Genomic DNA, 15401 nt, shown 5'->3' with positions numbered 1-15401 from the left:
GAAAAGGTTAGTTAGCCCTAACCGGTTTGGCTCAGTGGATAGTGTCGGCCTGTGGACTGAAAGGTCCCAGGTTTGATTCCGGTTAAGGGCATGTACCTTGCTAATGGGCACATCCCCAGTAGGAGGTGTGCAGGAGGCAGCTGATGGATGTTTCTCTCTCATTGATGTTTCTAACTCTCTATCCCTCTCACTTCCTCTCTGTAACAAATCAATAAAATATATATTTAAAAAAAAAAGGTTAGTTATATGACTGCTTCCTAAAAAAATGCTGCTAACAGGCTGAAAGTCCTGGGTTTAAACCAAAAGGTTCTAATTTTTTTGGGAAGAGATTTAAAATAATACACATTATCAAACTATTGATACACAGTTTAATAATACCAGGGAACATATTCTTATATAAAAACTTCAAATATCAGCCTACTCCTAGCTGTAAAAATAAACATTTAAAATATAACTCTAGAGCCACTTATGGAAGATTTTCTAAGTTGCTGGAAGGTAGCTAATCCTTTTAATTAGCAAAGGAATGAGGGTAGAGACTGTGTCTATTCTGTGCACTACTGTGCATCCAGTGGCCAGCAAAATTCCTGGCCATCGTAGGCGCTCAGTAAGTTGTAGCGTGAATGCACAGACAGTGTACAAATGCTTGAATGAGAGAGATTTGGTTTGAATTACAGCTACGCATTAGAAGAAGAAGAATAGCTATCTTCAAAGGCTGTTAAGAGAATGGAAAGAGGTAATATGGGAAAATTATGTGGCATGGGAATTAAAATATGTTTCCCTTAGTGCTGTTCATACTTTTGCTAATTTCATATTACATGTTAAGATCAAATAAGCATTCCAAATGACCAGATTATTAAACTGCCACAGGTATTCTACTTATATAGAGACCATACATACAGTAAGATCATACTCAATAAATCTTTGGCTGCTATATCATCAGTCCAGCCAAACTGGTCAGGAAAAGTAATTCCTTCTTCAAGGCTTTTTAAAGAAGTCTGCATTACTCGTTCAGTTTTTCTGCACGTGGCTTTCAGTTGCCTTTTTTGCTAGTGACCCTGGATTTTAACTAATGAATTCCAGCTGTTCCTATTTTGCCTTCCAGCCCTTCCCATTTAACCTCCCGTTTCCCTGGCCTCACATCCTTAAAGTTCTTACAGGAAAAATGGGACAGTGCCAATGTTTTCCAGTGAGGCCTTCTATCTCCTTGAGGGGAGAGCGCTGCTCTAACAAGGGCCCACAGCTTCTACACGGGTGGGAAAAGGAAACACTCATCGTTGGAAATTAGATGCCTGACGACCTGCAATGTGTCGCAAATCCTTGTGTGGTTTTTAATATTGTAAAGCAACGCATTCAGTAAGGTAAGTCCATAAAGCAAGCCTACAAAGTCCACAGACGAAGCCTACATGTAATTGCAAACACCTGCGATGGAGAGCCAACTCCTGGTAAATATGCAATAAAAGGAACGCTTCACATACAGAGCAATACGGGCCCAGCTTTCCTGAACCATGCTGAGAAGCATCGGGTGGCAACACTGGCGAAAAGACTTGTCAGATATCACCCCGAAAAACTTGGCTGCGGGCAAAATCTTGGAGTGAGGCAAGTCTGAAGCAACAGACAAGTGCATGGAGGATGGGGTGAACCTGGGTCAAGAGTCCCTCCCTCTGCTGGTGACCTGGGGACTTGTGTTACATGCAGAAATGCTCCTTAACCTACATACATCTCTTTCTAAATCTGATCATTCTTTAATGGGGACCACCAATAAGTGCACTCGTAAATGCAATTTCCATTATATTAAAACCATGCTTTCGTCCAGAATGCACCTGATCCTACCAGGCTGAATCCCCAGATAACCTGACAGCCATTTGGCCCTTCCAGTTAAATTCAAAAGAACACATTTCCCAGGGGCTCTGAAAGACCTTTGAAAGCGCCATCAAATTCGGTTATAAACTCATTTTCTGAATTGCTTTTTTCCATGCCTGTTTGCATAACCCGTCCTTCCAAGCTCCTTTCAAAATCTACTGACTCCATTAGCCACACGGATGCTAACTGGTTCTCATCTCAGTTTGTGTTGTGTGTTTTTTTAACCTCCATTATAACACTGGTTGTAACTGGAACCATCTGCTCTGTTACATCTGAAAATGATATAGAGCAAAGATCGGGCTTTTTCTTCTCATCCATCACAATCCCCGGCGGTGGTGCACACAGGATGTGCACATACAGAAGGGAAGGGAGAATGAAGTAGTTCAACAGGGGGAAAGGGAGGCCAGGGAAGAGCCATTTCTCTGGGTTTTTGATGAAATGGACAGCAATCCCATTCTCATTTTATTTTAAATGGCTCTTGTAAAAGGTTAATACATGGAATTTTAAAGACTTATATTCACTATAGTGGTTTTTTGGTGGTGAACAGGTCATCACTGAGGGAAATAAAACAAGAATGGAATGATAATGGCCAGCATTTGTTGAATTCTGAAAATGGACCCTGTGATTAGTGCTCTAAATGCATATTCTCATTTAATCCTCATAACAACTCAGAGAAATAGGTAATATTATTATCCTCTTTCTTCAATAAACCAAGTCTTAAATAGAGTAATCTACCCACAGTCACAGTAGTAATTGGTAGATCTAAGATTCAAACCCAAGTCCATCCTCACCCACTCGCTATACTCCCCAGGGTTCAGAGACAATACAGGCACAACACTAAACATACATAACTTCCCAAAGAGTTTTTCAAATGCTATCTAAACCACTTATTATTTTCAAGTAAATTGTTTACTAAGAATTTATGTAATTATGTTATTAATTTTATCTTTTATATGGATTTTTCTGAGGTTATTAGATACTAGAGGCCCGGTGCACGAAATTCGTGCACTTGGGGGGTGGTCCCTCAGTCTGTCCTGTGCCCTCTCTCAGTCTGGGAGCCCTGGGGGGATGTCCGACTGATGGCTTAGCAGGCCTAAGCCATCAGTCGGACATCCTTAGCATTGCCACGGAGGCGGGAGAGGCTCCCACCACTGCCGCTGTGCTCGCCAGCCATGAGCCCGGCTTCTGGCTGAGCGTCACTCCCCCTGTGGGAGCACACTGACCACCAGGGGGCAGCTCCTGCATTGAGTGTCTGCCCCCTGGTGGTCAGCAAGCATCATAGTGACCAATCATTCCACCATTCAGTCATTTGCATATTAACCTTTTATTATGTAGGATAACCTTAAACTCTTAGTATGGGACCAAACACATAGGAAGATACTAAATAAATACTCATTGAGTTTATAGTCTTGGTCAACTAATACAATACTTTTGATTCTTAATTTCCTCAAAAATGAGTAGCAAAATGATAGTATAAATATACTTGAAAAACTGGTCTGAAGAACAAAATTACAATTATAATATTACTTCTAGAAGTATCAAAAGCTAGATACTGAAGGGATAGACTCAATGCATTCCCTCTCACCCTCCCTCCGACCTCCAAATCAATGAATTAACACATATCGGTTGGGTCCATTTCACTCTTCTTACCTTCTCGGATGGCTGTAAATGGGACTCCTTCCTCTTCATTCATGCTGATGACTTTTAAAGCCACTAGTTGTCTGTTTATTCTAGAAGAATGGGGGGAAAGGGCGCACATTAAGATGGCTCATTACAATTTATCATAATTAACTTTTCCTTCCAAATATATTCTAGCATACGAATCTACACATTTTTAAAATAAAAAGTCTTAAAAGTCATATAATATGTATATGTATACCAAAACATTTCTTCCCTTTACCAAAGTGATCCATGTTCATTCTAAAAATAATTTGGAGAATACAGAAATCAGAGAATGCCCCCACCCCCAATCAGATCCTTCCTCATAATATTTTGATGTATATTGTTCCTTTTATTTTCCTGTGTGCACTTATCTCAGCCATCCTTACCACCCTTTGTGAACTTATTTCAGCCATCCTTATTTTTCCTCTGAATTATTGTACTAACCTCCTAACAATCTCCTTGCTTGTACATAAACAATCAATTAACACATATTTTGTATGTTTTATGTATTGTATATTGCATTCTTACAATAAAGTAAGCTAGAGAAAAGCAAATGTTACTAAGAAAATCCTAAGGAGGAGAAAATACATTTATGGTATTTGTTGAAAAAAATCTTTGTGTACGTGGACCCATGTTGTTTGAGGGTCAGCTGTAAACTGTGTGCACATGGAAGACAAAATGCACATGTGCACAAAAGTGATAGAGTACAGATGATCTTTAAGTCTTAAACATTCATTTGCTGGTATATATTACCTTTTCTTTTTATAGCATTTATGACTTTTCCATTTTATTTCAAAATGTTTTCTTACAGTAACTATTATTTCTTTTTATTTCTTCTGAAGTAGATATCAGTAGATGTGTAAATTTATGAAATCAATCAAGTTTTTATCTTAGTCTTCTTCTAAATTGAGATATAATTGGCATATGTTGTGCAAGTTAAAGGTGTACAATGTATTGATTTGATACACTTATATATTGCAATATGATTACCAGGATTCCTTTAGTTCTTGCCTAATGTCCTTTTTCTGTTCCAGGATCCCATCCAGAATACCAGATTACATGTAGTTGTCATGTCTCTTTAGGCTCCTCTTGGCTGTGACGATTTTCCAGACTTTCCTTGTTTCTGAGCACCTTGGCACCTTAGTCAAGAATTTTGTAGGGTACCTCTCTATTGGAGGTTTTCTTATGATTATAACACTGGGGTTAGGGGTTTTGAGGAGGTAGAGTACCGTTTTCATCACACCATAGTAAGGGCACATATCATCATAATTATGGTTTTTTGATGTTGGCCTTAATCACCTGCCTGAGGTAATGTTTGTCAGATTTCTTCCCTGTAGTTACCCCCCACCCCAACCCCCAAAACTATACTTAGGGAAGAATGTCCTTATGAATAGCTCACACTTAAGGAGTGAGGAGTTGTGCTCCACCTCCTTGAGGGTGGGATAGCTACACATTTGTGGGGTTTGTTTTTTAGAGCATGCTTTTATCTTAATCTTTTTGGCCTATCTATATATATAAAAGCCTAATATATAAAAGTCCCCTGGGGAATTCAATTGACTGGGAGTTCAATCGATTGCTATGATATGCGCTGACCACCAGGGGGCAGCACGGAATGAAGGAAGGCCCTGGTAAGTAGCCAGCAGCTGCTAAGGACCCTACCCGTGCATGAATTTCATGCACTGGGCCTCTAGTTTATAGATAAAAAGGATTATCACATTTTAATTTCTATTTCTTTACTTGTGGAACTGAATTTTCATATATGTATTGGTCTTTTCTGTTCTTTTATGATTTGCCTTATTTGCCCACCTTTTTACTAAACTATTTTGCATATACTCTTCAACAATTTCTTTTGTTTGCCTTATCATGTCTTTGAAAGGTTGAACTTTAAAAACTTCATGATGTTCAACATTTTCTAAAATGCTCCCCCACCCCCAAACCATGTAACCTGCTTCAGTGCCTGGGCCTATTGGCAGAGGTCAGGCTGTGGTTCAAGGTCACAGTTTGCTCTGGCATGGGGCACTACAAAATGTTTTATTCAGAGCATAGCTCTGTGAAATTCTCACCACCCCTCCAAAAAAGTTTTTTGGTCAAATATGTTTAGAAAATCCTTTATACTTCAAATTTTTCTCAGCCTTTCTTAGATAGTACTGATATACATAAACATTTTAAAGATGTGGAGAGCACCTACAATGAAGGTCTCATTTTAGTTTGTTCCAGGGTTCCCAGTGTCAATTTTACCACAGTAACTCTTTCAATAAAACCTCTATTAAGGTGTCTCAAAATTGGGGCTTTGTAGAACATACTTGGACAGATGGGGCACCATGGACGCTTCCAATCTTCCCTTATGGGTTCTGACTTAAGTGTTATGTACACACAGAATTCTCTTATCTAATCTTCTAGTTCCTGGATTTCTTTTATTTTATTTAACTCTTTAACCCACTGGGAATTTATATTTCTAAGTTGCTAACAATTGTTCCAGCTCCATTTATTGGCCCATCTTCTTTTCCTTGCTGATTTGAAGTGCCACCATGGTTATATATGAGATCTTACTAATACTTGGATTTGTGACTATTCTGGACTTTTAAAACTCATACTTCTTTGATCTGTCTTTTCTTATACTTGTGCTACACTATTTTAATTATTGTAGCTTTTGAACACACTTACAATGCAGTAAGACTCTAAGTTAGAGAATTATTAACATCTTTGCACTATTAGATGTTCTAATCCAAATATCCTTACAACAGTCCCTTGGATGATCTACAAGACCCTATACACCTGTCCTACTGCAACTGCGTCTTCTCTCTGCCTTCATCTGCTTCCACTCTCCCCTCCCAGCACCAGGCCTGCTCCTGCCTCAGGGATTTCTCACTTGCTGTTCCTTCTGCCTGAAGCTCTTCCACTACCCATGTGCACAGCTCACACCTCCCTGCGTCAGAGTCTGTTCAAGTGTTCCCTTCTCAGTGTGGCCCCCTCCTATCACTCTATTTAAAATAGTAATCTGCCTCTTACCCCTCTTCCCTGTTTTATCCTTTTTCAAAGCACTTTTCACTCTCTGACAAACTCAGTATTTTACTAAGTTTAATAATTGCCTATCTCACCCCCCACTAGAAAGTATAATCCATACGAGCGGTGGGGGGGAGGGTTGTCTCCTTCTTAGAGGAATCCTTTTTGGCTACAGTAGTGCCTGGCACACAGTGGGTGCTTAAAAAATATTAGTAGACTGAATGAGTGCCTGTATGGGAAAAATATGAATGTCCTTACGGCTCTTCAAGTGTTTAATGTCCCTTAATAAATCTTTATATAACCCTGCCTACTTGTTGAAGCTAATGATTTTTGTTACTGCTACTGTGAGAGTAATTTATCCCACTATATTTTCTCTTAAATGGTTATTGCTAATACATAAAGACAACTTTTGATAAGGATATTTTTACTTTGTAACTGATCTTACTGTTTATCATACTGATTTTGATAGTTTCTTGGGTTTTTAGGTAGACAATTCTATAACCCAAAAAAGTGATATTCACTCTTCTTTTCCTCATTGCATTGGCTAGAATATTAACGGTAATCTTTAACTATAAAAGATAACGGGCATTCTTGCCTATCTCTAACTTGATGGTGCTGCTCTCTAGTAATTAGTAACAGCAACAACAAAAAGTGTGTGGTCTGTTGATGTGAAATATTCTATAACACTAGAGGCCCGGTGCATGAAAATTCATGCACTGGAGGGGGTGGTCCTTCAGCCTGGCCTGCCCCCTCTCACAGTCCGGGAGCCCTCAGGGGCAGGAGGCAACCTGGAGATCAGGGGAAGGCGATGCCCCCATCACACCTCTGCTGCTGCCACTGCTGGCAGCACAAGCCTCAGCCGGCCCTGGTTACCTGAGCCTTGGGCAGCCCTGGGTACCTGGGGGGCTCAGAGGACTGGAGGATTCTGGAGGCAGGTGCCCAGGCAGGGCTGAGGGGACTGTGCACTGCCATCTTGTGGCTGTGGGTGCCGCCATCTTTGAGGGCGTGGCAGTCAATTAGCATATTCCCTCCTTATTGGCTGTAGGTGCCGCCATCTTTGTGAGGGTGTGGCGGTCAATTTGTTTATTCCCTCTTTATTAGATAAGATAGTGAGGAAGTATCATCCCATTCCTTTTTTGCTCAGAGTTTTAAAAACTAGTAGTTGATGTTGAATTTTTATCACATGCCTTTTTGGCATCTATCTCTATGATATTTTAAAATTTGCTCTTAAATTACAAATATAATGAATGCCTTTGTGCTGAGGAATAAAGCGAAAAGTTTTAGTGATCTTTCTTCCCCATCCCAGTATCAACCACTAGAAGTATCTACTTTTAAGACTATCTTGTGTATTTTTCCAGACTCCACTATGCACATACAAATTTATACATGTATAATACGTACATGTGAGTGCTTTTTTTTTCTAAATGAGATCATAGAGCACATATTGTTCTTTAACTTGCTTTCTGTCTCTTAAAATATTGGACATCTCCCTTGCCAGTTTGGCTCAGTAGATAGAGAGTTGGCCTTCAGACTGAAGGGTCCCATTTCGATTCCAGTCAAGGGCACATACCTCAGTTGAGCCATTTTATTTTTCAACATCAAAGTGACATAAAGAAATCAGACCTCCAATGTAGGGAGAGGTTATAGGGTTAAGCCTCAGACTGACCTGCACGCAAAGCTGCAAATAAGTCCCAGCTTAGAGAGCACAGCCCTCTTAGCATAATTAAGCTTGATCTTGTGACTGCTCCCTAGATCTTTCCTGGGTAGCTAATGGGCTGTGGGAGGTGCAGCAAGTGCTGCCAAAACAAGTGAAACTTACAAGAACATTGTAAATTACCTTGTTTACCTCTGACTATAAAATAAAGCATCAGCTTGCAGTCTGGATCTGCTCTGTGGACTCAGTCACCCACAGAAGATCCAGACCCAGCTTATTCTCTTTGTCTGTCTTTTCTTCATCCTTCGCCGGCCCTCCCTCAGGCTCGCTGAACCCTTGGCTGTGCTGGCGAGGCACACTCCAACTTTTTTTTACTAAAAAGCAGTGGAGTTCACAGATGTTTCATATATGTTTGACAAAGTTTATTGTTAGCCAAATGGGCACTTGGCATCTAGATTATCAGTATTTTTATTCTTCAGCCATTTTGTTTATTTTACGAGTGTAGAAAATACAGGATTAATCACTTTTTGCATGTACCATGCTTTGTAGAAACAAACTTCAATTTCTTCTCTGAGGGCAAAGTGGAAGAATGAAGGAGCAAATGCAAGGTTGCCATTGCAAACTTCCACTGTATTTTAGGGGGGCTATGAAAAGCACTTCAGAGACATCTTACCAACTGAACTTCTTTGGGTCAGTAGTAGAGGAAGTCTACTTTGAATTGAACACAAGAGAAGAAACGCTGATAAACATTATAGTGGGCTGATTTTAAGTGGGGCAGGAGAAATTTGCTTTTCTTGCAAGGTTGTTTAAGTCATCATGTCTCTCCCTGTTGGCCATGGTGTCTTGCACGGATCCTGAACTTCTGCTACGGGTCACCTGGCTTTACAATGTCAAACCAGGGGGAGGGGTCCTTATCTCTAAAGTCTCTCCAGCTATGAGTCACTCACCTGCTAATCCCCTTGTAAACCGTAGCATAGGAACCTTCACCCAGCTTCTCCAAGTTCAAGTAGGATGAGGCTGCCCCAAAAGGGAGGAGGCTCTTCGTCGGCTTAAAGGGAACAGGTAGGGGTGAGAGGTGGGAAAGAAAGAAAAAAAGAAAGAGCACTTTTTTTTTTTTTTAGTGTTGACTTTTTTCCCCAGAGGAATTTGCTAGAATGTACTTGGAAGGTCAGCTCAGTAATTGCCCTGGAAGGGGGGCCAGCCTCCCTGGACAAGCACACATGAAATCCTCTTGATCAGCATCAGCTGCTCACTCACCCACTGAAAGCCCTGCCTCAGATCCTCTTCCTGAAAAGACTCACTGTTACTCCGTGGCCTTTTACTCTTGAACTTCCGGGCATGGGCAGCCTGACGTCCCCTGGGGTGAAATGAAGTCATGGAACATGATGCTTCTTTTAGGTCCGTTAGCTAGAGGAAAAGGGGAAGTGCAGGAATAAAATGTAGGCAAAGTCGAGACCTAGTGGCTGACATAAACAATTCTTTCGTTTTCTTTTTTGCCTGATTTTTCACTTTTCAAATATTTTCTAAGCTTCTGTACCCTCATTAAGGCACTTTTCCTGAAGGTCAGATCACTTACAAAAACACAGACACAAAAAAAATTTAATGATATCCATTGTTGAAACACTACATTCTTTCTTCACCTAAAAATATGTCCTTGAAAACTTAGGCTAACCTGAATTTCTTTGATGGAATTTATCTCTGTTTAACTCACACTTTTTTCCCCCCATGTCCCCTTCATTTATCTCTGTAGGGGGGTAATTTTCTAGTATGCATTGCCAATCACCACAAGCTGATTACCGAACGTTTAAATCCACAGCATAGCAATACTGCAGCTTGCTTTTTACGGGGCGGCCCTGCACTTTAGTACTGGAGAGGTTTCAAGAGAATAACAACTCCTTTCTCCACCTCAAGTCCACAGAGTTCCAGGCAGCCCAAAGCCTAGGGTTATTTTTCCCTTTTGGTTTACAAGCCAATCTCCGAATTTGATAACAATGGCCATAAATTCCCTGTGACTTTAATAGAAATGTCTTTTTATTGGTTGAGACCTACCGCAGAACAACCAGACCCTGCCTGCCGCGGAGAAGGGAGTCAGCCTCTGCTCTCCTGTTTATCAGCAGAGGAAGATGCTGCTGCTGGGAGACAAGTACCTGGATGGCAGCCTCGGTCCTCGCGGGCGCTCTCCTCTGACAGCTGCGTGCATCGCCTCCCTCCCAGCAGCGATGGCAGCTGCAGCCGGGCCGGAGAGTCTTGGCGCACAGCTCCTGACCCATGGTCTTCCAGGCTCAAGGAGAAAGCACGCTCCTGAGCCTCGGCCTCTCCTGTCCTCGGTCACTGCCTTTTTGCCAGAGGTCAACCGCGCTGGAGCTTTCATATGACTCACATGAGGGCTGTGCTGGGGCGGCCTCATGACTTCAGCGGGAGAAAGCATCCATTGGAACCGCCGCTGCCTGCTCTCCGGTGTGCACCCCTGGAAGCAGGTCGGCTGCTATTGGGTGCAGTGGAACGGGCACGGTTACGTTCAGACTCCAGCCCCACGTTAGCTCTGCGGGTACACAGAGTCTGCATGCATCGACGGTGCTTATCCATGTAAATAATAATGATATGAATTATTGAGGTGGACACGTTGAGATGTGTTTTCTCCCTGCCTTTTCTCTGAGAGCATTTTGCTTTTCAGACTTTAAAATGCATTTGCAACCTAACCAGTTCTTAAAAGTCAAAGAAGCCACAGAATCATAAAACAGGAAAAAAGCTGAAGATTCTTACTCCATCTCTTCACCTTCAAGCAGTAGTGTACCTAGTACTCCCAGAGGGGTAGTCATTCATTCATTCATTCATTCATTCATTCAAAAACTATCTAGTGAGTCCCCTGTGTTGTTCTTATGACACAGACACCAATATAGATACCGCTGCCCACTGGCAGAGAGAGAGAGGAGTTTGCATAAAATATCTCCTTCTTTTCCTCTGTCCTTCCCTCTCTCCCCCCCCCCCGCTGCCTTCCTTTCACATCAATGTAATTAATGTTTACTATATTAATAGAATGCCACATCAAGGATCTAGCTTAAGCTAGCTTGTAGTCTTTGAACAGAAATTTTTACTTTCATAGACTCCTAAGGTTGATTATTGCCACTATAATGTACTAACCTGAGTGACAGAATGTAGGACACACACACAATCATCATCATTATAGGAAAATAATGAGGCTTGTCTGTTATCACAACAATATTTATGTATACTTGGCATACGAGCCTCACAATGGTTTAAAAAACCTTTCAGGTAATTTAATTATGATAATGTATTAAAGTTTTATTTTAATATTTTAATATTGCCACAAGAGAAAATACCTAGAACAGGCCAATTCAAAGAGTCAGTCAAATTAGAGACATGTAGTTTTTTGTTTTGTTTTGTTTTTTAGGTGACTACTTAGATTAATACAAAAAAGATAAAATAGTATTTGGTTAAAGATTATTTATAACTTTTGATTGACAACACAGTGAGAAAAGCTAATTTCTCAGAATATTTCATAATTCCTTTAGAATTTATCACAATTAGATTATATTTTGTCAGAAATGGTGATTTCTTCCTAAAAGGAGATTGTCAATGTTATCATACAAAAGTTATATCCCAGACAAGGTTTGAGACAGTTTTTCATTATCACCCTCTAATGATCATAACTTTTCTAATTTTTAAATGGTTAGTATATGAATTAGCCTAGGGGGAAATTCACCTAAGTCACAAGTTGCTGAAATGGCATAGCCTGATTTTTTAAAGGTTTAAAATGCTCTGTTTTGATACTAAAATGGGCTACTGAGAGAAATTGTAAAGGACCCTTCAGATTTTTCAAAAATAATTCATGCTTTGTCTAAGGTCAATTAAGTGACTTCTTTTTTTAAAAAAAGTATATTTTTATTGATTTCAGAGAGGAAGAAGAGGGAGAGAAAGATGCAGAAACGTCAATGATGAGAGAGAATCATTGATTGGCTGTCTCCTGCACACCCCACACTGGGGATAGAACCCGAAACCCAGGCATGTGCCATGACCTGGAATCAAACTGTGACCTCCTGGTTGATAGGTTGGTGCTCAACCACTGAGTCATGCCAGCTGGGCAGGATATGTTTTTATTGAGAAAGGAAGGGGGAGAGAGAGGCATCAATGTGAGAGAGAAACATTGATTGGTTGCCTCCTGTAAGTGTGTGAGTGCCCTGCCTGGGGATGAAACCCATAGCCTGTGCCAGGGCTGGGAATCGAACCTACAACCTTTTGGTGCACAGGGTGGTGCTCCCACCTGAGCCACCCACCAGGGCTGATGTAGTTTTGACTAAAGAAAAATAATTTAATCTGAATCTAATCAAGTGTCTAGATCTCATACCAAATTACAAGAAATACAGAGGACAGAGAAGTTAAATAATACTACAAGAAAGCAAACAGCGATATCAGAAGAGATGAATAACCTGATTTATCTAACAAATCAATGACATTAAAAAAAGAAGATAATTCAGAAATCTTAAGAGCTTCAACAGATGCAATATGTAGACCTTGTTTGAATCCTGATTAGAACAAATCAACTGTAAAACATCTCTCTCCCCAATCAGCTTTATTGAGGCATCATGGATAAATAAAATTGTATATATTTAAGGTATACAAGATTATGTTTTGATATATATGTTCATTGTGAAATGTTTATCACAATCAAGCTAATTAACATATCTGTCCCTGCACATAGTTAATTTTTTGTTTGTGAGAACAATTAGGAGCAGTTATTTTAGCAAATTTCAAGTATGCAATACAGTATTGCTAACTATAGTCACCCTGCTGATTATCTCCAGAATTGATTCGTCCTGCAAATCTGAATTTATATATACATATCTTTGACCAATATTTCCCCATTTCCCCCATGCCCCAGTCCCTGGTAACCATGCCCTGTAAAATGGCATTTCTGAGACAAATATTAAAAATTAAATATGGCCGAAACCGGTTTGGCTCAGTGGATAGAGCGTCGGCCTGCGGACTGAAAGGTCCCGGGTTCGATTCCGGTCAAGGGCATGTACCTTGGTTGCAGGCACATCCTCAGTGGGGAGGTGTGCAGGAGGCAGCTGATCGATGTTTCTCTCTCATCGATGTTTCTAGCTCTCTATCCCTCTCCCTTCCTCTCTGTGAAATATCAATAAAATATATTTAAAAAAAAAATTAAATATGGTATTAGATGATCTTAAGAATTATTTTTAATTTTGCATGGTAATTATGTTTTAAGACAATCCTACAGTTAAAATGCATAATAAATATTTATAGGCAGAATGATATAATTTCCTTGTTCCAGAAAAATAATACTGGGAATAAAAATAACGAAATTGGTAAAAATGTTGATGAATGTTTAAGCTAGATGGTGGTTTAATGGAGGTTCACTTTTGTGTATTTAAGAGTTTTCTAAATAAGAAAGTAGAAAAATATTATTTTTTTAAATATGTTTTTATTAATTTTTAGAGAGAGAAGAAGGGAGAGGGATAGACAGAAACATCATTGATTGGCTGCCTCCTGCACACCCCTTCACCAGGGACTGAGTCCAAAACCCAGGGCATGTGACCTGACCAGGAATCAAATCTTGACCTCTTGGTTCCTGGGTCAACACTCAACCGCTGAGCCACACTGGCTGGGCAAAAACAATATTCTTAAAAACACATTTCCGCCCTAACCGGTTTGGCTCAGTGGATAGAGCGTCGGCCTACGGACTGAAGGGTCCCAGGTTCGATTCCGGTCAAGGGCATGTACCTTGGTTGCAGACACATCCCCAGTAGGGAGTGTGCAGGAGGCAGCTGATCGATGTTTCTCTCTCATCGATGTTTCTGACTTTCTATCCCTCTCCCTTCCTCTCTGTAAAAAATCAATAAAAATATATTTTTAAAAAAAAACAAAAAAAAGAACACATTTCCATGAAATCCATACATTTTGATTATTTATTTATCTCTTTATATTCATTTCTGTCTACTTCTAATGTGTGTGTGTGTGTGTGTGTTTGTGTGTTTGTGTGTGTGTGTGTGTGTGTGTGTGTGTATCTTCAGATAAAAGTACAATAGTAGTTTGACCACCAAAGGGAGTCTTGCCCCCCTCTAGGTAGAAATCAGGAGAGGAGGCAAAACAAATCCAAAAGGTGGAGAGAAAGAAGAAAGGGAGTGAGCGTGATGCACCAGGGGACCATAGACTAACAACAGCAGGGCTCTCCAAACTGCCGCTGGGGCCAGGCTGATACAGGGCGGGGCTCTCCACGCAGGCGCAGAGGGAGCTCTTTGCTTTCCAGGTTCCCCCATTGGCTGGTCTCTACCAGAGCAGGTGCAGAGCAGAGCTCTGAAGAGAAACTTCAAACTTATCGAGGAGAGATTTTTAAAAAAACAAAACACTAACCGAAGAACATTCCCATCTGTTGGGAGAGGCTCGGCCCATCTCCGCAGCAGCAGCAGCAGTAGTAGTAGTAATCACAGTAACAGCTTGCTCTGCGTCAGAGTCCTGCTGACCCTCCGGCTCCATGACAGTGAGTAGGCAACATTATCATCCCCGCTTCATCATGAGGCTCCTGAGTCACAGAGAATTTATGTAACTTTCCCGAGGTTACTAATCCAGCAAACAGTAAAAAATACCTGTAAAAACTACTGGATTTTCCAAATTTCATTTAATGAGGAGACACTGATCATTGAATTTGCACAAAAAGCAAAAAAATCTCTGTTTGGTCTCATTTCTCATTAGGACTAGATTGAAGTTAGTGATTCTATTTAAGGTGAACCAGTAATAGTTAAGTGACTCTGTTCATTAATCAAAACTCATGTGACATAATCTTTGGTCCAAATAACAGCTACAGAGTATGATTCTTAAATCTATTACGTCTCTCTTCTTCCTGGAGTACTTTCCACTCTTGTTTCCTTCGAAACGTTTACAAGCGGAGAGTGCTGTCTGCTGACCGTAGCAGAACTGCAAGCACGTGGTGTCTGGGTCTCCTTTGTAACTACATGCATCTGTGGTCCTTCTTTACATCCAATTGTTACCGCATGTCAGTGTGCTATTTGTACTCAGTTTTCACGAGGAGGTTGGTGGTATAAGTTCCAGTGCTACCTTCTATTTCCACTGCCTTCGAGAAAGACTAGGGTTCAAAACTAAAGAGTTAATGAAAAAAAAAAAAAGATGTGGAGCAAGATGGCCATGTTTCCAAATTTCACAAGTTCTTACTGATTTAAGAAAA

General features: G+C 40.5%; 1 protein-coding gene across 8 annotated transcripts in view; it reads right to left on the bottom strand.

Moving 5' to 3' along the window:
- Nucleotides 1–10725, bottom strand: part of CDK15 (cyclin dependent kinase 15) — a 78439-nt gene extending 67714 nt beyond the window's left edge. For 2 of the 8 annotated variants that reach the window (XM_080670628.1, XM_080670629.1), the window contains exons 1-4: nucleotides 10327–10590; nucleotides 9481–9586; nucleotides 9127–9283; nucleotides 3511–3590 (exon numbers count right to left, since the gene is read on the bottom strand). In XM_080670628.1, coding sequence (XP_080526754.1) covers nucleotides 3511–3590; nucleotides 9127–9283; nucleotides 9481–9586; nucleotides 10327–10449 — 466 coding nt within the window. In that variant the 5' untranslated portion in view covers nucleotides 10450–10590. Of the gene's footprint in view, nucleotides 1–3510; nucleotides 3591–9126; nucleotides 9284–9436; nucleotides 9587–10228 lie in introns of all 8 variants that reach the window. The other 6 variants (XM_080670630.1, XM_080670631.1, XM_080670635.1 and 3 more) reach the window with 6 other exon arrangements.
- Between the last annotated feature and the right edge of the window lie 4676 nt (nucleotides 10726–15401).

The sequence above is a fragment of the Plecotus auritus genome (genome assembly GCF_963455305.1).
Source record: "Plecotus auritus genome assembly, chromosome: 5".
Taxonomy (NCBI): domain Eukaryota; kingdom Metazoa; phylum Chordata; class Mammalia; order Chiroptera; family Vespertilionidae; genus Plecotus; species Plecotus auritus.
Note: the sequence above shows the minus strand (reverse complement) of the source record. Positions and strands in the feature narration are given on the sequence as shown.